We start from the raw sequence: 22,725 nt of genomic DNA, 5'->3' as shown, positions 1-22,725 counted from the left end.
ACGAATAGGGGAATGCAAGCATGCATAATGAGTGTTAACCCTTGTGCGGAAATTGTTACAGAATCAGTGCTATGCAGTCCGTGTCAACGTTTTTGGAAGTTACAGGAATTGAATCCGAAGTTGATAATTCAGATTTACCGTGTAGTGTAGAGTCAGAGTCAAAATTTTGAAACTCTCCGGAGTTGAGCGTCGGGATTTCGCGACTCTAATTATCAGACGGAATCGAAAATTAACAGAAAATAAAAAAAATGCAATTGCCAAGTTTTCCTATGAAGTTGAAAGTTTGCTATCCCGATTCAGGGGGTTGGAGTCAGAGTCTAGTTTATTTCAAACCGGAGCCGGAGTTAATTTTTTACGAAAATTTGATTCTGACTTTGCTTCCAATATTGAATACCCGGTCATTCTTGCCAAGATTCATAAGTATAATTTTTAAGGGGACTTGAAGCCACTATAAAACGTGTTGTTGAGTATTATATAATGCATTGCGAGAATATTGATAAAATGATTCGAATTTGTAACACGCTATCTTCACATGACATGAATATTAAAATCGTGGTACTGGTATCAATCTAAACATCTTTATGGTTCACTACGTCTCAGCGGCGATTTTATGCAGGTATAAACGTTCTGGCAATTAGTTAAAGTAAGCAATGAAAGCAAGCATTGGTTCATTGCTACAGGAAATTGGTGGTTCGCGCGTTACGTTATTTTTTCGCAAAAGACAGTTTTCCTCAGGAATAATTAGAAAACTTGGCTTGAAAATACCTCGTGTTGTTAGCAGTCGAAATAAAAAATTTATATTTTCAAGAATACTTGAGTCTTTGTTATCGTTGACTAATAAAAGATTTAAATGAGCTGGTGTTTTCAGGGGTATGTTCGATAAGACATAAAAGATTTTAATGATTTAAAAAGACGACGTCTTTGACGTATTTACGACAGGAAAGCGAAAGTTTCTGATGAAAAATTGTAAAAAAATATGTCTAAATTTACCAGATGTTGTCAATAGTAATGACTTGCTATAATATATTGCATGTTAATTTCCACGCTAACCACGGACTTTCCGATGTGCTTCCGATGTTTATCATATTTTGGGCAAAACCCGTAAATAAAGTAAGCGGTTGGAAAAACCCGACATTTCAATCCAATTTATGCAAACAAACCATGAAATTATAAACCGTGAATGTAAATGATTGTCAGACAACAGACGGCGCCATTTAAAAAAAATCATTTATTATGTCATTCGACTAATCAAATTATAGATCTAAAAGTCGTAAACAAAGTTTTTCATATCCTTCACGACTGACTTTGATTAATAAAGTTCTATCCCCCACGTTTCCCTGATTTTATATCCGCCAATTTATTTCACCCAATCTATCATAACAGTTACGTCAAGGCGGTTTGCAACTGAATATCTGTGGCAAAGTCAGTGAGCCATAAACACAATCGCAGATCTCAAAAACCACTAAATCCACTCAGTTCATAAGGTGAATGTTATTAGACGCTTCATTGCTAATCATCATAACTACGTAAAGCATGTGAAGATTCATATGAAGTGGGGTTCGGGGTAGGTTCTGGGCGGTTTTTACCAGATAATACTCGCTAAAATCCAGTACCTTTAATTTGAGATGCGAAAATAATACAAGACGCAAATGCACGCCCGATGTTCACAATGTTAAAAAATAAAAGAGATTTGGGGTCCCACGCTAGGTCCTTGAATAGAGCATAATTATAGATTGGAGCAAGAAACGGGCGAAGGCACAAGAGCGATTGATGCTTGGATATAATAGCAGGTTAGAAAAGTTAGAGTCACCACTCTACGTGTGGTTTTCTCAAACCTGTCCCAATATCGGGGACAGTCGAGAGAAATTCACAATAAAATCCAATTCGGGAGTTGGAGAGAGAGAAATTTTAACAATAAAACCATCGGCGGATATGTACAACCTTCTTTATTAGACTGCTAAGAAGAATTAGTCAACTCAGTTTTTGTAAGTCTTCGATTGTCACTAATAAAAGTTTGAAATTCTGAATTCACGAGAATTCCCTACACCGGAAAATTTTAAATCAAGACGCCGACTCCGAGTCGCGTGATGGTACGCAAATCCCTAATTTCCGTTACTGGTACTTACTTATTGCTCACGTCAAAAGATCGAATAACGACAGCGAAAGCACCAATTACTAGCACTTACTGCGATTTCCGGAATGATAAATATTTTCCGCAATCGAAAAGCAAATACACTGCAAATTGTAATTCTCTCCGAATAAGGATTTAAGCAATCTCATGTCCGTAAAATTTCAGTAAGTCCTAGCAAAATTGATTTATGTTGATCAATTGTGATTATGATTATGTCTTAACTACACATACGTAAAATGTAATTATATTTCTGCAATGCAGCTTAATAACTGTGAATTTTGATTGATTTTACAGTTTTTTTGAAAGATGTTTTACTCGGGGTCGAGCAACAGAAGCTATACCGGAAACATTTCCTTGCTTCCCGTAGTAACTCGACATAAATTTAGTTGGCGACGCTGATTAGTAATCGGCCATAGAAAAAACGCTTTTGTATGAGAATATCTACTCGAGGACTTGGTAGGTATCGATCACACGAATTCGGGAAATTAAGAAGTTTAAGAAATTAAGTTGGGTTTCCGCAAATTAGTTGGGCGAAAGTGTGTGGTAGGAAGGAGTGATAAGTAGGAGGGCATTAGCAGTGTGTGTATTCATACAAGGTTGCAAGTCTGTAATACAGCGTTTTTTAAATATGGCGGGGGAGAAATGAGACATCTATTCTAAAGTAAAAAAGGGGAGATATAATCGAAGAAATGTGGAAACCACTCCTTGAATGGATTAGCATTCTGTTCAATTTTCTGTGCCATTCTATTGTTTCGCAGCGGGATGTTCTGCGTGTTAACAATTATTCGTACAAAATTATAATAATTTGCCAAAATTTAATATTAAATTTAAGGTAGATTATAATTTTCACGCCAAAGAGTTGTTTTAAACCATACAACGAAAATATTTAATTTCTAATTTTATCTTCAGAAAGAGTTAGATTTAAAAATTCGAATTTATAGCTGAGATTTTTATAAACTGATGGTAGCAAAATACTAGTACCTTGTAAGAAGTCACTCAGACTCAGATGATTGATAATTACACAAAAATGACAGTTCGATTACCGATTTTTACTGAAGTATGGATTCTAGGTTTTGGCAGGATATCGATGGGTTCACGACAAAGGAACGAATGCTAAAATCCCGCGAATAATTATTTCAAAAAGTCCTTTTTAATCTGGTAGCTGAATATAGTTTGAAGCAATATTTGCCAAAGTATTTCAATAAACAGTTACAAAAGTACAAAAATAAAAAAATACGTTTGTCTCATTCCTTCAGAACCAATTTTTCGAGTTTCGACATTTTGGGTCTCAGCTCTCGATATAGAAAGATGAGGTGAGCCGAACGGGTTGGATACTAGAGTAGAAGTTGTAAGAGCGCTTGTTGTCAGCGGAGCAAACCGTAGAACTAATTCAAACTTAATATGTAATATTTTTTATTTTTTTTGTAGTTTTTTGTTATTAATGGAAGTCAATTTCTTGAATACATTTTCTGCGAGATGGAACTATTTTATGAGTTTGTTTTTGGAAGGAATGTGGTAACGTATGTGTATCTATGACATTTATTGCTATGTAAACTAACCATTGCTTTCAGGTATTAAATGACAGTGTGAGACGCACGCACGCTGGACAATAGCCATAAGAGAGAGAACAAAGGGACATTGTTTTTTGTAGTTATACTAAATTCTCGTAAAATTACGGTCTAAATAGCAAGTTATTTTATTTTGAAAATACCACGAAACACGTGGAATTACTATTCGTTTGCCAAATGCAAAATATAACCGAAATTGCTTCATTATCTTACAATTAAAATACGCGAAATAATTGACAAGGATAAATTTGCTTTTCCTTACCGTTTTTTGGGATCAGAAACTAAAAAAGTCTATGCGTCTGTAACAGCCTCTTCTCTCAGCAATGAACATGAAAAAATACCCAATTATAAGTGGTAGCAACTACTGAATACACATGAAAAAACACTTCAATAATGTTAAGTGTTATCCATCCATATCCCGTGTACCAAACAGCGTCGTATAGACTCCATAAACAACACCGAAACTCAAAAAAGTCTGTTTATTCTGGCAGTCCTCAAGTAAATAGAAAAATGTCACATGTTTGCTCAAGGCCGTTGAGTGTTTTGTCCGATATCGCTCAATATCTTTCTAGTTTGGGAAATGAACAGCTTTGTACTTAGCGAGTTAGACAGATAAAAGCAGAAATCCGGTTTGTGAGGTCAGTAAGTTTGCTTCGTTTGCTAATCTGCGATTTATCTGGAGCATTTGACAGTGAGTGAGTAAAGATGTTCACTGATACGACATGTACCCTATGTACAAATAAGAGCGCTCCAGAAGTATGTGTACCAATATTGAGGCGATTAATTTTGTTCGCCTACTTTGCATCAAGTTGTGTAAAGGGACTGAAACCTATGAGCAGGGGGTATATTCACTTTGCAAACACAGACAGTCCCCGAATTCATAATAAAACTAAAATAAGGAAAATCGAAGTAAATTTATGGCGGCCTAACCCAAACCTGGTACACATAATACAAGGATAAGTGATGACTGAAAATTAAATTTTGAGTCTTGACTTTCTAAGAGGAGCCAGCAAGAGGTGTTTAAAAGGTTAAAAAACACATGAGTGAAAACCAGACTTTCTAAGCTTTCTAATGCACATTTGATAATCCATCATAAGCAATTAATTCGGTAATGGGATTATCTTTTAGTATCTGAGCGCTGCAAACATTCGTATAGCAAAGTGAGAAGAAAATTGTCTGTTTTGAGGAAAAAATACGATTTGAGAATCGGTAGGAAATATGGGTCTGAATACCAGTTATATGTCGGATATTTGGTAGGAGCATAACTAATTGTACGTCAGTCATTTCCACCGCGTCTACATAATGTAGTCCTTGGGTATCAGGGACTGCTTATAATTTGCCTTGTTCAAAGTTAGAGACATGAAAAAGCGACGTAAAAAAAAAAAAATTGCAGCCGTTTTATAATACCACCGTGCATAATTGTCACATATGAGGCCATTTCTCGATATCCTATTAAATTTGAAACGAAATCCGTAACATGTCATTGGCTATGAGGAATGACACCATGTAATGAGGAGGTTATATCCGCCATAATATATGCATGATAGAATGCAAGGAAGGAAGACATTGTTTTGAAAAGGCCAAGAAGCAGAAGCGTGGGCTCTTAAATGCATTACATTCAAATTATGATCGTCTGGTCAAAACGCTGAGGATGTACATAATAGTAGGCGGCTTCGAACGACTGGAAATATCACAAGTGTTGAAATAGAGAGGACTACTCAATTTGAGTCGTTTTTTCAAGACTTCGACTGATTTGTATGCGCCTGTACATTGTCACAAAATATACGTAGATTCTAGAACAGTCGAGGGCAAGGTTTTTGGACCAAGTGTTGATAATTTTGCCCACCTAGGCTGGCGGGCCATGTGAGTGTGACGTAAAAAGTTACATTTTATGAACAATATTTACACTGTTACAAAAGCAAAAGTGGAAAAAAATAAGCCTCATGCCAAAGCTAAATTCAATCGCGATTTCAACAAAATGCTTGAGCTATTTTTTAGCTGAAACATCAAAATTTGGTTTCCTTTGGTGGCAGCATCAGGCGGGCCAAATTAAATTACTCAACGGGCCGGATTTGTCCGGCGGGCCATAGTTTGTCCATGTCAGTGCTAGAACCTTATTCGAAATGAGGATGTAAAAATTCAAATCGGGATAATTCAGAAAATTGACTCATTCAAACTAAAATCTTTTAGTATGCGACCCGAATTGTTTTCGGTGAAAGTATATTCATACTGTAAAAACGTTTTATGTACAATGAAAGGATTTGTGAACCTAAGAATAAAGCTCACGAAATTATATCATTTATTTTATTTTATTTGGGATTGGTCGAAAATAGATCACACCGAGTTGCGAGTGCTAACAATTCAGTATGGAGGTGGATATATGGTTCCAACAGTGCATTCGAAAGGCCTCATTCGCAGGGGACTATTGGGATGTGATATAGAGAGCAAGTTAGAAATAGGGATGGATATATAATACCAATCGCCATTTTAATGTCCCCCTTCTTGGAAGAGTATTGGGCCGCCATCTTGATAACACATTAGAAAAGCGGTTGGTATACGATCACGACCGCCAATTGAATTCTCCTCTGTCGGAAGGGTATTGGCTGCCATATAAACAGCGGGTTAGCAATGCAGGCGCGATTTAGACAGCCTTCTGCGTAGAGGATTATTGGTCTGTCACATGCACATCAAATTAAGAATATGTATGAGTTTGTGCTTTAATCGCTATATTTGAATGGCCTCCTTCATAGCAAATTATTGGGCTTCCGAGTAGACAGAGTTAGTGACAGGTTAGTGCAGGGGTTAATACAGGCTCGCAATCGTCCTATTTGAATGGCCTCCGTAAGCATTATTGGAATATCATACAGACCTCACATTAGGAATATAGGCATGGACAAAAGGTTACAATCATCGTTTTAATGTTCTCATCCTTAAGAGGGCGAGTTACATATTATTGCTTCGATAGAGAGGCCAAGCAATCTTCCAGACAGAAGCGAGGTATTGCTTGTACCGGATTTTGTTACAATCAACTTACATCCGGTACTCCAGCCACCTAATTACACATGATTGCGAATTTAGGGATTTTAATCAAATGCACCATTTGAGAATAAGGACTACAGAGACATTTAGAACCCTTGCATTGATCTTGTTTTACAATGTATACACACAGAGATCAATTCAGTTCAAAACGAGATTTTTATCAAATTCTTGCTGTAATAAAAACTCAAAAAAATGGCTGTCATTTTTCAGTCATTTAATTTATTTTCGGGGCTTAAAAGAAAGTAAATATTCATCGTTAGTGATGTCCCTTTGCTATAAATGATGAGAGAGATCTCAAAAGCAACAAATTACATAAACACTTACTTTTTTGAATTACTTGAAAATGCTACTAAAATGCTGATATTTCACACTGTTTTTACATAAACGGAAATGGAGAATCTAAACGTCTTAAGAAGCTTTTTTTAACGCTCATTGCAATTTCAGACATTAATTTCAGTCTACACATATTGTACGGTGCAAAATTGAATCCGGTCGATAAAGTTGTACAATATGGAAGCTACGAGATAAGAACGGAATTTTTGCACTTTGAAGAACTATACAACGAAGAGCTAATCGGTAAGTCTTATATTTTATCCTAACACCAGTAGTATAACGCAAACAACGTAATCATAGCTAACACACTCACATTACCAAGTCCATGCATCTGAAATAAATAACTGGTCACCTAACCCCACACGGGACATGGAACCCGACGAAAGGCCGTGGTACGTCATGTGATTAAGTCGTCTTATCGGCTTTCCCATCCCCCGGGACAAATATGTGAGGATAACACCCTAACCGTCCTATGTGCGTTTGCGTTAGTGGATCGGTTTGTGTATAATGCAAGGATGAATAATTGTGACTATGCTATGCAATTCAAGAGTCTTGCTGCAACGGTTCGTTTGCAAAACCAAATAAATGCGACTCAAAGATAATATTATTCAACAGGGCGACGATATAAAACATCGCACAAATAGGTACAAATATGAATCGCCATTAACGTAAAATTGATAAAAAAGCAAAGCATTCTCGCGTAATATCCAACGCTTTATAAAAATTGGAATCAAAACTCCCCGAATTGCAAAATGTTGTGAATAAGCAATAACCAGTCAACTTTGATTTATGAAATTATGATTATTCACTTCAATTCATATTGCGACTTGAATCATTTCAGTGGTGACAAATATATTAAAAAACACCAAAAAATAATGTGAATTTTCGCGTGAATTCGATTACGTCGCATGAATATGTTTTAAACGGACATGCTTGAAACGTACAAAAAGATGGTAATGTTTTGCCTATTTCCATTAGTGTCAGTGACGCGACCAGTCATATCGGGATTGACTTCTGTCAGGAAACACTTAGACAGTCATGAGGCGTTTGCAACGCTGTTGGAAAATTGAAGTTGCTAGCTCAGCAATGAAAAAGCTTTTGGGATATGCAAATTAGTGCGTTTAAGTTAGAGGTTGTAGAGAAAGCAACCTGCTCATACACAGCTTAACCGTGTTTGGTATAGTATGTGTTATATTTCAAAATGTTCTAGTCGAGAGACTTTTTGTCAAAACAAATTCGGTATTTAGAGATACCATCACGGTTAAACTATTACATAAGGCTTGCAGACTCCAAAATGTTTTCATGAAGAAATTTCCCCCGAGTCGGGACTTTTAATTAATGCAGAACTATACGAATGAGAGATTAAAATTATGGTCCTAATCACCACTTAAATGGCTTCCTTCGTGGTGAAATGTTGGTCTGTCATACAGACAGCAGGTTAAGAATAAGGATGGATATAGGGTCTCAGCCGTCTACGTAGAAGGTTATAGGGATGCCATATATAGGCAGAGTGTTTGATATACCGTCGCCGCCATAATAAACAGCTAGGATGACACGCTCTCATTCCGTGTTATTAAAAATCACTGCCGGGCTAAAAATTGACATTTTCAATCTACATATTATTTTCATTCAAACGGACATTGTTTGCGTCACTAGCATTGTTGATCTGTGTATGACGTCATCGAAGTCAGGACCCCGTTCATTAGAGAGGATTAGAACAGAAAAGACAAAGGTGAAGTTCCTATATAGTCACACAGTGTAGGATTATATATATAAAAATAATCTGAAGACGAGATGAATTATATTTACTAGGTTAAGATTTAAATGCCGGGAGAGACGCAATTTTCATTTTTCTATTTCGTAGGTGAGAACGAAATTTAGACAACGTTTTCCGTTATTTGGTAATTTTTTTTTCGATTTCGTTCGGGCGGAAATTCACCATTTACAAGTGTTTATGCAAGAACATCATAAAGTATATATTGATGGGTTGTGGATGTTCTTCGGATTCGTGAAAGGAAATCCAGCGTTCATGTTATAATTGATCAGCCATTTTGCAAGGAGTATTTATAGCAAGACTAGATCGTTTCGAGTTATCATAGTGCTTGAGAGTTTCAAGCAATAAATTCGACGGTTTGAATTTAAGGTAGAATTAACAGTCGTTGAAGAATGGAAGAGTTCTCAAGCTTTCAGGCTAAACGTTTTATAATATATTTAGCACTTCAGGAAGTATTTAGTCTGGCAGTTGCTCATTTGCGCAGGTGTTTAAGAGCTTTTGAGATTAAAAAATGTTAGTGAAGTAAAGACTGGAATCGCATCATGGATTTTTTGCCGGAAATGGCACGGTTGAGCACCGCTCGTAATCTGGTATTATGTATGTCTACCTGCACACACGGGATACCGAAACCAAAAATATTTGACAGGAAGTTACTATATATGTCAGTATCAAACTGTTATTGTCTCACCACTAATTTCGTACTCTATCGTTTTGAAGTTAGAATAGAATGGAAAAGGTAACGCTAAATTATTGCCCCGATAAATCCTAAACTAAACAAAATCGAAGCGAACAGAAAAAGAAAAGTAGCGATGGGGAAAAAACCAGATAGTACCTAAATGTAAAATGTACTCGGATGTTTACTTTTCTTGTCAAACGATTTAGTTTGCATAATAAGTCGGTGTTTATCCCAGGTTTCTGAAACACCGTGTTATTCAGATATAAACATTGACAACTGACTGGAACAATAGTAAATGTGAAATAAAGATCACTCACCCCTTTGATATATTTAAAGAATTCAATTGAGTTATACAAACGATAGGTAAATTTTTATGAAAAATTGGCCGTACGGTTACTATAATTTGTAACATAAATTAAGAAAAACCACTTCAAACGCCTCATCAAGTGCTCAATTAGGCTTGGAGTAAGTTGTGATAATCACTTTCTATTTGAAGCGTTTTAATTGCTTCTTGTGAGGTATTTATGACGATTTTAGAAAAACCTGTTTTTCGATTGGGTTAGTGTTTTTTTGCAAAAACTGTTTCCGCGAACCATCAGTTTTACTATAAATTTCATATGCTCATACTTGGGAATACCTTCGCAAAACAGTTTCTCGCTTGGTTCATGCGTTACGAATTTTAATGCCGAAAATTTCCTTTCTGGGAAAATCACAAATCTAACACAATATCATTAATTCATGCTTTGGATACATTTAATCCTACCCAGCTAATTTGACGTGCTTCATATAGTTCGACGCCAAAAGTCCATTCGGCTGTTGATGGATATACATTACTGAAGCATATGTTAGGCGTTTTAATATAGACTTGAATAAAAACGTCATGATACGAATTTATTTTGGCAATGCCCTCCATACGTAACAATAATTAGGTTCAAAAGTAGAGATTGCGTCGCCCAAACAAGAGGTGAATATGTATTTTAAGAGATGTATGTGTTATAATAATGCCATAATTGGCGGGGTATAAGCTAGTATACCAATTGTGACCAAACAATAGAAAGAAAGCGTCGTTTAGCAACGGAAGAGATCGGATTTCAGAGGTTAAACGCCATGATGCAACCAGAACAGTGTTCCCCATTTAAAAAAAATTGGCAGTTTTATAAGATTGGCAATAAGATGTTCATGGTTTTGATGCAAATACAACAGACAGAAAATATTAAACAAATGCAAATTAACATTAGTAAAATAAATCTCGACAGTCTCAAAATTGAATTAAAACCTGAAGGGAAAATTATGCGAATGGGAACATTGGTGGTACACGTTGATTAAAATCCCCCATGATGGCAAAGATGAATGAAGCCTGTATACGCGCAATACATAAGGTTAAAAGTCGTTCTGCAGTGCATGAGTTGATATTTATATGCATTTACACAGGAGTATAAAAAGGAATGTATTTTCAGTCTAGGGTCAGAGTTAAGAAATGATAATCCCATATATAAAATTTCATTCGTCTATATGTTGCGGATTCAAGCAAGATTTTGTAATTGCAATTGTGTCGATGGTGATCATAAATATATATTGCTAATCGCATGCCTTCACCTAAAATATTCGAATTGCGATTTTCATTTAACAAAAAAATATCACTTCTTTCTCGACGTAAATTCTGTAATTTACTGAATCTTCTCGGTAAAAAGGGTCCTATTTTTTAGTCAAAATGACTGGATTCCCCATTTTTATGCTGAGTAAATTTTTACGTATATTTTATTCTATAAAGTCCGAGTGGCTCCAAAGCCTTCGAAGCACTCCGTATGACCGTTTGATGCGATAGTGTACTGACTGACGAAATAGTGCATACGAATGCACTATCGCAAATGCATTGATGATAAACTTGTGTTTCTCCAAAGATTAGAGTTCACCGATATCAAACCTAAGCAACTACTGTATGTATAGTTAGCTCATTGTGCTTCGCCGCTCAAAGCCAAATGGGCGAAGTATGCGAGATTTGATGGTTGAATTCACTTTCTGATAAGGAATCTTATATATAAAATTTAAATTAATTCTATGCTTGGCAAAGACCACTAATACCGCAAAAGAAAGTCAAAATAACATTTTTATAGAAAGTTTGTGTTGAAGCCGGGATTTCTCTGCGAAATATATCTATTTATAATATTCAAAATTAAAATTAATCAAAAATTATTTCTTGATTTTTATTGAATTTTGGTCAAAAAAATCCCAATTTAATATATTTTCTCAAGCAATAATGTTTTACGGCGAGGTTGATGACGCGGATATGACCTGAAATGTAGGAATCACCAATATTTACATTCAACAAATGTATCTGAAAATGTTTTAAAATATTTTTCCGTGATGTATAGATAAGGTTGTCTTACATCGCCAGTATATATACTTATTACATTGCTCCCAGAGTAGCAGAATTTAGTAGTTTTGATATTATGCCCTTTTTCAGTAATTTGAGGATAAAAAATGCTACACAAAATTCATGCACAACTTGATAACGCATCAATTTGCATATTATGGGTGGAATGATTTTACTAAGAAAATTTTTATTCAACTCATTAAGCAATGTGTCTTAAAATGTCACAAGAGGGTTATTGATTTTGTACCCAAAATTTAGTTGCAATCACACAGAAAAATGTTTGTTAAATGGCACAGATATGAAGAAATTTGTCAGCAAGCTTGTCTTAATATAAAAATTTATGAATTTATGTACCGGTAGACAAGAGACTACATTAAGTATTTTTGATGCTTCTGTAAGAATACTTTTATTTTTACTGGTGAGAGCCCCACAAACCAAATATAGTCGTCTCCAAATTAATTTGCAACTAACAAATTTGCTGTACTGACAATTTGAAAACGCAAAATTACGTTTAAGTTTTGAGTTGATTTATAACAGAAAATTGGAGCGTTTGAAGTCATTCATTCATTTTACATATTTGTAAAAATGATTAAAATCGGAATAATCAATCAATCCGCCCATTAAATATGACTAACGTGGAAGACATTTACATTAAAAATAAACTAACGATGCGAGGATTCGTAAAAATCTCATAGATAACCGAAAAATCATAAATTATGATTTCGGCGATCTAGAACAGGGATTCAGAAATTGATGACCCATGGGAAATACGAATTTGCATTTTAGAAATGCGGTGATATTTTGACAATAGCAGTCTATGGGCGCCAAATTGAAATATGGGCTTCAACGCTTCAGACTATCTACGGCAGTCATTATTTCAGTAAACTGACGGCTCAAACTTTTGCTATTGTTTAGAAAACATGAGAATTCTTAGGATCGACATATTCAAAGCAATCGCCTAATCAGTAATAGAAATACTCCAAAGATTTCAAGTTGAATTTCGATCAAAAAATTATCTTACCAGCGTAAAGCATATAACGAGGTTTATTTTTCTGGCAACAGTGAAACAAAAAGCCGATAGATAATAAGATTTAAGTTCAGACTTAAAATTTGTCGGTAAGACAAATTAATGTTTAAGAGACTAGTATTATTAGTAACTTGAAGCTAACAAAGACTAATGTGGCAACGGGATATTACATAATTTTGATTCGGTGTCGAATATGAAAAGAGCTACCTGAGTTGTGTTATAAAACGAACGGACAAGTTTCAAATTATTCTGTGAATTCCGCCAAAAGCGGATTGAAATTTTCGATACAGGCCATTAACGATGTCAATTATGAGATGATGGCGGGTCATTATATACTACGAGATATAGATTTTTGTATAATTTGTGTTTCACAAAGAACGATATTGCGGTTTGGAGTAATAAAAGCATTATGCTAGATTGAACGAGAGTCCTTGTTGCGAGAAGCAACAGTAGTTTAGGGCTTACGAAAACATAACGGCAGAATACACGGACTGGGACAAGACTTGAACCCCGACAAATATATTCAGGGCAATATGCTATCAAAAGTAGATGTAAACACTCCAAAGTTAAGATAAAATTTCCGTTTTCGGTATTATCCCCGGACGGACATTATGATTCTGCAGATGACATCTGTATTTGCGGAGATGATAAATTCGGCGATGATTTCATCTTTGTGACGTCATAAGGTACACTAATCGTGAGAAGGCGAAATATGTCGCGATGACGAATACAAAGTAAACTAAGCCCATAAATGGTAGATTAATTTACAAATTTGGTCCCTAGGAGAATACACTGTTTTCAACTATGTATCAATATTGTTTTGAAGACTTTTTATGCCAAATAATGAATAAATTTGAACACAGTATTATCATTTTTACATATCTACAGAAAATATATAATAAATCTATATCGTATATAAACGTAAATACATCATGGGTAATTAGCACAACGCATTTACGATAAATCGTATCTGTCTTGGAACTAAAAAATGGTGAGTATTACCATATCTGTGTTATGTATTTTATATCCGTAACATCGTCCAGAGATCGGTCTCCTATATTTCTGAGTGGCTTGACCTTGCTTTAAGCGAAAAATCGTCACCATAAATTGTGCTAATGAAACCGTCCACCTCAAGTCACGTGATGGTTTGGTAATTTGAAATTTAGACCCAACTAGGGTGACACCGCAGGTCAAAAATAGCTGGGAACAGGATGGGATTTACATATTTATCCCGGGTGAGGGAAAAGCCGACAAGACTGACGACGAACCAGTCCATGTCGAATATGGGATCAGTCAGTCAGTTATTTGTTTTCGGAACCATGGACTTGAAAGCGGAGGAAGCCGTAACCACCAAAGAGTCAAGCATTCCTTCAGCACATTACTATCCCGAAACCACGCAGGTATTTTCAGGGGTGCGGTGGCGAGCGTATTCCTATAACGCTTAGCACGATGCCCCACACCGCCAGGGCGAACCGCATGCCTCTCCAAACTGTACTAAATTATGTAGATAACGCCGAACCAAAAAGACTCCTGACCTTCTATAAGCAGGAAGTTTCTCGCATACCACATTGGCTACTTATTCCGGGTGATGGTAATAAAAATCCACCTACGTACAAAATTATACCTTTATTTTTGAAATATTTTTAAATCGATATATTGATTAGCATAGTGAAATATCGAAGATCGGTATTATTATTTAAAATAAGCGCGGTAAGGGTGATTTGCAATAATATTCACGTTTACGGAGGTGAACTATGCCCGAGTGAAGTAAGGTAAAAAATAGAAGCTCACCGTGTCTTTTTAACACTGTGGTTTACTTACAGTCTAATCCTTTCGAAAAGGCGTCGGGTGGGCCCCAAGAGGAACTCTTGCTAACCCATAAGACAAGCAATACTGGCTCTCCAAGGAAAGGCGGCACTCCAGTAAAACAGCGCAAAATGGCAAGCATAACAAAACACAATTTTCAATGGCACAATTACAAGAGACCGACTTTTTGTGCGCACTGTGGGAGTCTACTTGTCGGTGTTATCAAACAAGGAATGCGATGCAAGAGTGAGTATTTTTTTGTTTCAAATTTTTTTTAAATGTTCTAAGAAATTGATTTAAAATATCTGTCGAGTATATACAGGGTTACTGAAACTTTCGGTATAATCATACACAAACAGAAGTACAAGTGTTATACGAATGTTCTAAATTTAGTAGAAGGTATTATTGGGTTCCGTTTTTTTTTTTTGTGGGGGGGGACACGCATTTTTTTTTGAGATAGGTATCTTGGGGCCAAATAACATCAAAATATTTCCAATTTGTATTTCAGGATGTGAAGTCGATGTTCATGACAAATGCCAGGAAGATTTGAAAAAACATTGCATCGAATTGGTGAGAACATTGAATATTGTTTAAATAACCCAAAATTTGAATAAATCAGAATATAAGTGCGTCGTTAGCTTTCACTGTTTTGATTTAACATGAAGTTTGAACACAGTGAATGACAATATTTTTCTGAGCTGAATTTTCAAGTCATTTTCAATGTCAAAAATGATACGAAGAACTTCTGATAAATTCGCGATAAACTTTGGAAATTTTGTTTTAACTTGCTTGTTAAAATAGTACTACATTAGCTATGTCTTATTAGCTTGCCACGTGTATAATCTATTCTTATCTCAACTTCGCAACCGTCTCTCCATACATATATAAATTCAGTATAATCAACGAAATATATTTCCTTTTGGCGGTTTCAATCCGCGTAGTAACAATTTTTACTTTGCTGTTGTTTTTTAGATGGTTGGACAACACAACTTTCGCGAGAAAACATACAAGCAACCGACATATTGCGATTTTTGTAAGAAATTATTGGTCGGTCTTGTTAATCAGGGTCTAAAATGTTCAGGTGAGACATAATAAAAAAACTTTATCTTTCGCTTGAACTGGAAATAGTTAACCGGTTAACCGTTTAGATGGTTAACAATTACGAGTGATTTTGACTGTTAACTGGTCGAATCATACTTCAAAATATATGGAATAGTATTTTATGTTGCATTTGGCACGGTTAACCGGTAAATCTTGTATGGGTAACAGTCATGGCAGTCTTACAACAATTCGCAGCCCCATCTTATGAGAATAGAATTAGATAGGATTTTCATATTTTTCCTGGGTGAGCGGCAAGTTGATAAAACGGCTCAATAATATGGCGAATCGCATGCTATCGTCCAGCTACCAGCACATGTAAAGTTTAGGAACAGTTAACCAGTAGTTTGTCATAAAATGGATGACTGTCAAATATTCAAAAACATTGTTCAAGCATAATTGTGCAGCACGGCCGTTCCATTGTAAACAATATAATTCCAAATATAGTGACAGGTTGTCAATAAAAACATAACGAGAATTTACTGGCGAGCAATACAGTCCGTGAAGTGAGATTATAAAATGGATAAGATGTGTTTTAAGTGTCGTTTTAACTCGGACAAGCGAGGATATTTAACTCGAAGGGATGCCATATGTGCTATATATTAAACGGAAATACTAGTCATTGGTGTATTCTGTAGTATAAGAAGCGTCACTCGTATTACTAAAAATATTTAAACAAAAACAGAAAATAAACTTTCATTTTGTTGTGTTTGTAAAGTCACGCAAATATTAGAAAAAAAATTTTTAGCGGGATTATTCACACCGAATACAGATCACTTATTATTCTGAATTACCTTAAAAAAATTGTAGAATTTACTGAATAAGTTTAACTGTCACAACTGTCACTTTCGTGTTATTCATGTAGTCAAAATAAATCACGCAGAGGATAAGATGGTGGAAATCGGTAACCAAATACGTACGAGTTAATTCTTTATTTTCTGTTTGACGAAGGAACCACGAATATAATCGGCAAAATACAACTACGCTTCAATTTTTTTATTTTAAATATTTTCAGGTATAATTCAATAAGTATCCATTATCCCAAACCGGGTTGCAATATGAATTATACATAGAAATATACCCGTACACTTAGTTTTCTAAGTTGATTGAGTGTTTAATTAAATAGCTTCGTTTTTGAGTTAAAATATTCCAGTATTAAACCCATCTTAATTATAAATGAGTTCGAGTTTTAAACGCTACGATATTGTATTTAAAAACGCTACGCTGCATATTTCTGTACGGAAATTATTCAGCTGTTATGCCAGCGTTTGAAATATGAGACAAGTTTATTGAAATGCATCAATAAACTGCACTAGTATAGAATACAACTACCGGATACAGGCGTAATTGATTTTATGAACTCCGGGTATTCAGTAAGGATATTGTATAGCTATAGTTGACTATATACGAACCATGGAAGATATATTGGAGATTTCATTCAATATATTCTTAGTGCTACTTTACACATCTAAGGGCCTGACTCGTACTGGGAGGAGGGCGACTTCTGTAGACAAGCGGCTATAAAAAGATTTCAAACGGCAATTTTATTTTTTAACAAAACGCTCATTTACAAATTTCGCTGCGAACAAGGCCCTAAAAGCGACCACCAATTCCTAACGATGTGTTAGATGCTACTATTGCCTACTCAATGTATTATACCCTGAGCGAAGGCGGAGACAAGATTTAAACCAAAGATGCTTAATCTGCAACGATACCGACAGAGTCAAAGTCAAATGCTACAATCGCTAAGCCGCCGTGTCGACCCAGATCGTCATTGCCAAACCAATGTATTACACGACATCTCAGGCGAGGGTTAGAATGAGATTTGAGCCTGGGACGTGCAATCTGCGATTCTAACACACCTAACCGCTTCAATCGCCGCCGAGCCGACCTGGTATCCATAGGTGTGAATGTCTTTTTACATTCAATAATGGAACTCTTCTATTTTACTAAAAGAATGTGGGACGAACGTCCATGAGAAATGTCAGGAGAAAATCGAAGCAAGTTGTGAACAAACACAACGACGAAAGAGTCTCGGGTAATCATCGTTACTTTTTGATTTATATTTCTCAATCTGAAACTTTTTGCAAGTTTCTCGAAGTATAGTATTTGAACCTTGGTACCGATGATCCAGTCTGTGATACCCCGCACAAGGCGATCACTCAACCGTCCTTTTAACACCTACGATTGGTGAATGAAAATGCCCAAATAGAACTAATTGCAAGATTTTTAATCATGTTACAGAGTCGTGAGAGGGAAGGGATCAAGAATAAGCAGCAGAAGATCTCACTTGACACATGGAAATACAGATAAAATACCGATGAAGAAAATGGATTCACTCAACGAAAGCGATCAAGGTAAAGTACTAATTGTAATTAAGCATATAAGGAAGGTTACGAGATGTTACAATCACCTAAATCGGTACCGACCCACCATCTAAAAACTAAAAGCAATAGATTATTGATAGAGCAGTTGCCAGAGTTTTTGGGAAAATTTCTAAATTGAAGTTTAGGTAACAATATGGCAATAATGGCATTACTTTGGAATATCATTTAATAGTGGTTCGTTGCATGGAAATTTCTTGGTATATGTTATAACTTTTCTACGTATTAAATAAACAAGCACATTCAAAATATGATGGATCACGGTACGAGAATTTCAAATATGCAAATTCAACTTTCCATTTATTGAAAGAAATTGCACATATTTTAATAGTGCATTATTCTAAAAAATTCTATTCATTTGACAATATTTCCCACACGTTGCAGAATGCAACTGTAATACGACTAGCTAGATGACTCGCCAATCCCGTCATGCCTTAGTTTGGAGTTGGCACAAAAACGAAAACAGAAAAATTGTAAATTTTGCATTTTCATACGACCAGGCACTTCATTTAGTCATTTCGTTTAGTCACAAGACGACTTATATTGTTTTTGGCTAACCTATTCCCCTGTACTATAGTATTTCTCATTCTTCACTCCTGACATACCAACTGAATAAAGCTTTAGAATATTTCATCTTTAATTGCATTCACTACTTTCTACTCTAGACCCAAGTGATCCGTCGTCGCTTTTCGCGCCGATGCCTTCAAGAAGAAAAAGCTTGGACTCTCCAGTGGCCATGAGAAAGAACAGTCCTGCTGTTAGCCCCTCTGTATCTCCAAAAGGAAGCCGATCATCCAGTTTTGCCGCTCAAGGAAGTAAAGGTGCTACGGCAGGACCAAGCAAAATAGATCAAGCTAATCAGATGGTAAGACTTGAATGAAAGACCAAAATGAATGTGTCGTAATAAAAAATGAATTTGTCCTTACAGTGTACTACACGATCACAATCATTGTAATTTTACTTTGTGAGTCTTACGAGTATAACACATTTACCTATGAATATAACAGTGAAATACAACAAGTTACTCCTCTTCGGTCGGGTCAGATATACTGAACTGTAAAGATTTAAATTTATTTGAGAAAATAATGACCCACCTGTGTAAAGCCTTGCTCGAAGAAAAGCGCGATATTTCTAAGTAAAATGCATACTATTACAGTCCATCATCAAGGTTGGAATAACAACACCTTAAAAATTATATCATTTTTTACCAGGTCGATGAAGTTGTAGAAATAATGAAAAACAACGCAGAAAAAATGAGCGAAAGAGGAGAAAAATTGGAGAGTTTACATGTAAGAATTTTAAAATGTTATTTTGAGTTGTTTTATATTCATCGCAAACGGTACTTAGTGATCCCCTTTTCTCTTGAGAAATCCTGTACTTATCTAAATTAAAAGCAGAAAAGCGCAGTAGTTGAGTACACGTTACTATAACGAAGGAAAATCATTTAATTAAATGTGTCTTCAATCCTAAAATTAAAACTCATTATAAAAAATGTTTTCACGACACAGGACAACGCCAGACAACTCGAGGAAAAAGCGAATCTATTCGAAAAGAAAGCGAAAGAAATAAAGAAGCAAATGTGGCTGAAGAATAAGAAAATGTGGATCATCCTAATCGTAGCTGTTCTTATCATAATCGCCATCATTGTTGTAGCTGTGGTGCTCAAAGTGAAGAAAAAGTAGAATGAAGCGTTTTCAGTCAAAGATAAAACTGCAATTAAAATGAGGATTTTTTTACTAGTCAACATGATTTGAACTTACTGCTCGAACTACACTCACTCTGGGATAATATTAAAGCGCGGCCGCGATATTCAACTTTGCTTGTAAACTATGGTGAAGGGCCTTGGAAATATCTTACTTTTGCTCGGAAGCTAAGCACTGTGGTATTATTAATTATAGCGTTACCGCGATGTTTTACTGACTGGTTTATTGTAACTTTGCTTATAGGCTTTAATAATAGGCCTTTCTATATAGATAGCATTTCATTAATCTGTGTTATAAGTGCTATCGCCTTAAAAGCACATATTATAGGCAAATGTGGGTCGCTGGTGAACCTCAAAAACAGTAAAAGCGTTAGAATGGTATGGTCCAAAATTTTTAATACCACAAAAAAATTTATCTAGACAGGGTGACTTGGACCAAAAATGGAAAAGTCACTAATTAAAAATCCTAAGTACTAGTAACTCTCGCCAGTCCGATTTTGTGCTATCTGGTAGTGAACTCTAACGAAAACGCGTTTATTTATATTTAATATATTTTCATGTATTACATGACATCTGATTAAGATATTACTTTTAATACTCCAAAACCGTTGACATATGCCAGATGTTCATTTTCATAATGTACGCGCGTCTCTAAGCCATTGACTGATTTCTAATGCTCCAAAAAACCAATGATTTTGATAGTATTTGATTAATTAAAGAACGATTTTGTTTGGAATGAATTATAAAAACTTGGCAAATACCAAACAACTCAAATATTATCTTTTATTTATTAGCACGTGTCACCGCTCAACTGCATCTTGCTAGCGTGAGACGGTCACCAATTTTTTTTTTGTACTTTTGGGAGGAGGGGGGGCGGGGGCTTTATGATGCATGGGAATTTGCGGGGAAAAGTATCTTATATTATGTCTATATATTATTTTCGGATTATCTGGTAAACACTATTACCGCGAAATGCACGAAATATGGTTGCAATCGGCTATTAGTCGCAATTATAAGCGAATCAGTTTTTCTTCATCATCGTTTCATCGATTTATTTAATTTTTTTTTCGTTTGACAAATACTTAGATTTTATATTTATCGCTATTCCTTTTAAATCTTAATACAAGATACAAGAAATTTTCTGTCCAAAACACCGATTCTCAACCGGTGGGCCATGGTTCACTTCTGGGCCCCAAATCTATTGCTAGGGTTTCTGGTTAAATAGTTAAAGTTTGATTGTAGTAACAATGAATGACGATAATGTTTTTGCTACTAATTCTCATTTCAGGTATTGTTGAAGTGAAATGGTCTATCTTTACGAAAATAATTTATTTGTTTTTCTCCTGTTGTTTTACACTTGCAAGTTAATGAGTCACATGATTTTTTGAGCAACAAAAGTGGCCATGAACGAAAAAGGGTTGAGAACCACTGGTCCAAAAGATAACAGTCCTTTTCATAATATGAAAAAAAATAAAAGTGGGCTGTAATGTTAATTCGAATCAATAAAGGAAAGTTAAGGACCTAAGACTGTATATATTGGTTCTAGTAATAAAGAAAGATTTCAATTAATAAAACAAATTAAAGTTTACTACATTTCTAAGTTTTCATGTTCATTAATTTATTAAAATTAGGCCCTGAAAACTAGCAACTTCATCTAACTGGCATTATCTTACTCAGTAAAATGTTCAGTTTTACTGGAATCGACTAAGTCTGGCGGCGATTCTATCTATCTAAAACAACAATCACTTTTCGTATTGTGGTTACACAATATTAGTATCTCTGTACTGCCACCTAACGACATAACAAGATACGGATTTACATTCTTGAAAAATACAATCATTTCCTGTCAATTTCAATGTCATACGTCCTCCGTGGATGAATAGAAAGCTTATGAATACTTCTTACGACCTTATTGATATCATGTATTATTTGTCGATATTTCTAAAGTTTTTAATCGATAAATGAACTTTTTATTATCGTTATATTTAAAACTTTTTTATTATTTTCGTCGTAATTATGAATACTATTAGAAAAATCTTCATCAGGCCTGGGGCATATTTTGTGCATTTTCGTCTTCTACGTATATAGTCATCAAAAATAAATTGGTCAACTTTATTGAAGATATTGTGTTTTTTTTTTATGAAAGGTTTGAGTTCACCACTGTGGACATTAGAGCACACGCGAATTTGTTATATACAACAAGAGAGCAATGCTCGATTATATGGACACGAAAGTTAAATGTCAAATCAGCAAATTACAACAAACAGGAAAAATTTTGAATAAATTTCGCGCATCATGGGGCTAAAATAGAAAAGTAATAGCATTCTAGCGACTTCTTCTATCTAACTGTACTGAATATTGGAGGTTTGCTTAAATTATCCGATTTGTATTCCTAATTGGTTAAATGTGCCATTTACTTTCTTAGTAATAGGTACTACAGCTATAGCTTTTATTGAGTAACCGAAAATTTAGATGATATGCTCAAAATTAAAAACAAATGAGTACGATTCGTTTACAGTCGATTTATTAGACGATAAAAACTTAGAAAATAGAAATCATGGCATGAACAATAGAATAAACATCTTTAAAGTTGATAAAAATTTCACAATAATCCATTGCACAATAATCCATAAAACTAAATACTTATTCCGGTAAATACTATTATATTATAGTTACATAATCACAATTCTAGGATTCTAAGGTCATGGTTTATCAGGCATAACGGCGGCCTATACTAGAACGTCGAGAAACGAATCCCGTCGACGAAACCTTCCTGGTGAGAGGGGATCGGGTGGGTCTTCTGCGTCGCGATG

The 22,725-nt window shown here is 35.2% G+C and overlaps 2 protein-coding genes across 5 annotated transcripts in view; one reads left to right on the top strand and one right to left on the bottom strand.

Annotated features, from left to right (window-relative positions):
• Nucleotides 1–22,725, bottom strand: part of LOC120333728 (creatine kinase U-type, mitochondrial-like) — a 41,018-nt gene that overhangs the window by 12,772 nt on the left and 5,521 nt on the right. The gene's annotated exons all lie outside the window — the stretch shown is intronic.
• Nucleotides 3,631–22,032, top strand: LOC120333729 (uncharacterized). Of its 3 annotated transcripts, none has more exons than XM_039401068.2 (10): nucleotides 3,631–3,651; nucleotides 7,183–7,314; nucleotides 14,746–14,974; nucleotides 15,237–15,298; nucleotides 15,701–15,809; nucleotides 17,783–17,864; nucleotides 18,071–18,183; nucleotides 18,876–19,075; nucleotides 19,422–19,499; nucleotides 19,719–22,032. In XM_039401068.2, the coding sequence occupies exons 3-10, from the start codon at nucleotides 14,860–14,862 to the stop codon at nucleotides 19,890–19,892; spliced, it is 933 nt and encodes a 310-aa protein (XP_039257002.1). In that variant the 5' UTR covers nucleotides 3,631–3,651; nucleotides 7,183–7,314; nucleotides 14,746–14,859; the 3' UTR covers nucleotides 19,893–22,032. The 3 variants fall into 3 exon arrangements, with proteins under 3 accessions (XP_039257002.1, XP_039257000.1, XP_039256999.2); XM_039401066.2 differs by lacking the exon at nucleotides 3,631–3,651 and adding an exon at nucleotides 6,504–6,599; XM_039401065.2 differs by lacking the exons at nucleotides 3,631–3,651; nucleotides 7,183–7,314 and adding an exon at nucleotides 13,766–13,913.

The sequence above is a fragment of the Styela clava genome, chromosome 15 (assembly GCF_964204865.1).
Source record: "Styela clava chromosome 15, kaStyClav1.hap1.2, whole genome shotgun sequence".
Lineage (NCBI taxonomy): Eukaryota > Metazoa > Chordata > Ascidiacea > Stolidobranchia > Styelidae > Styela > Styela clava.
This window is presented reverse-complemented; position numbering and strand designations above follow the sequence as displayed.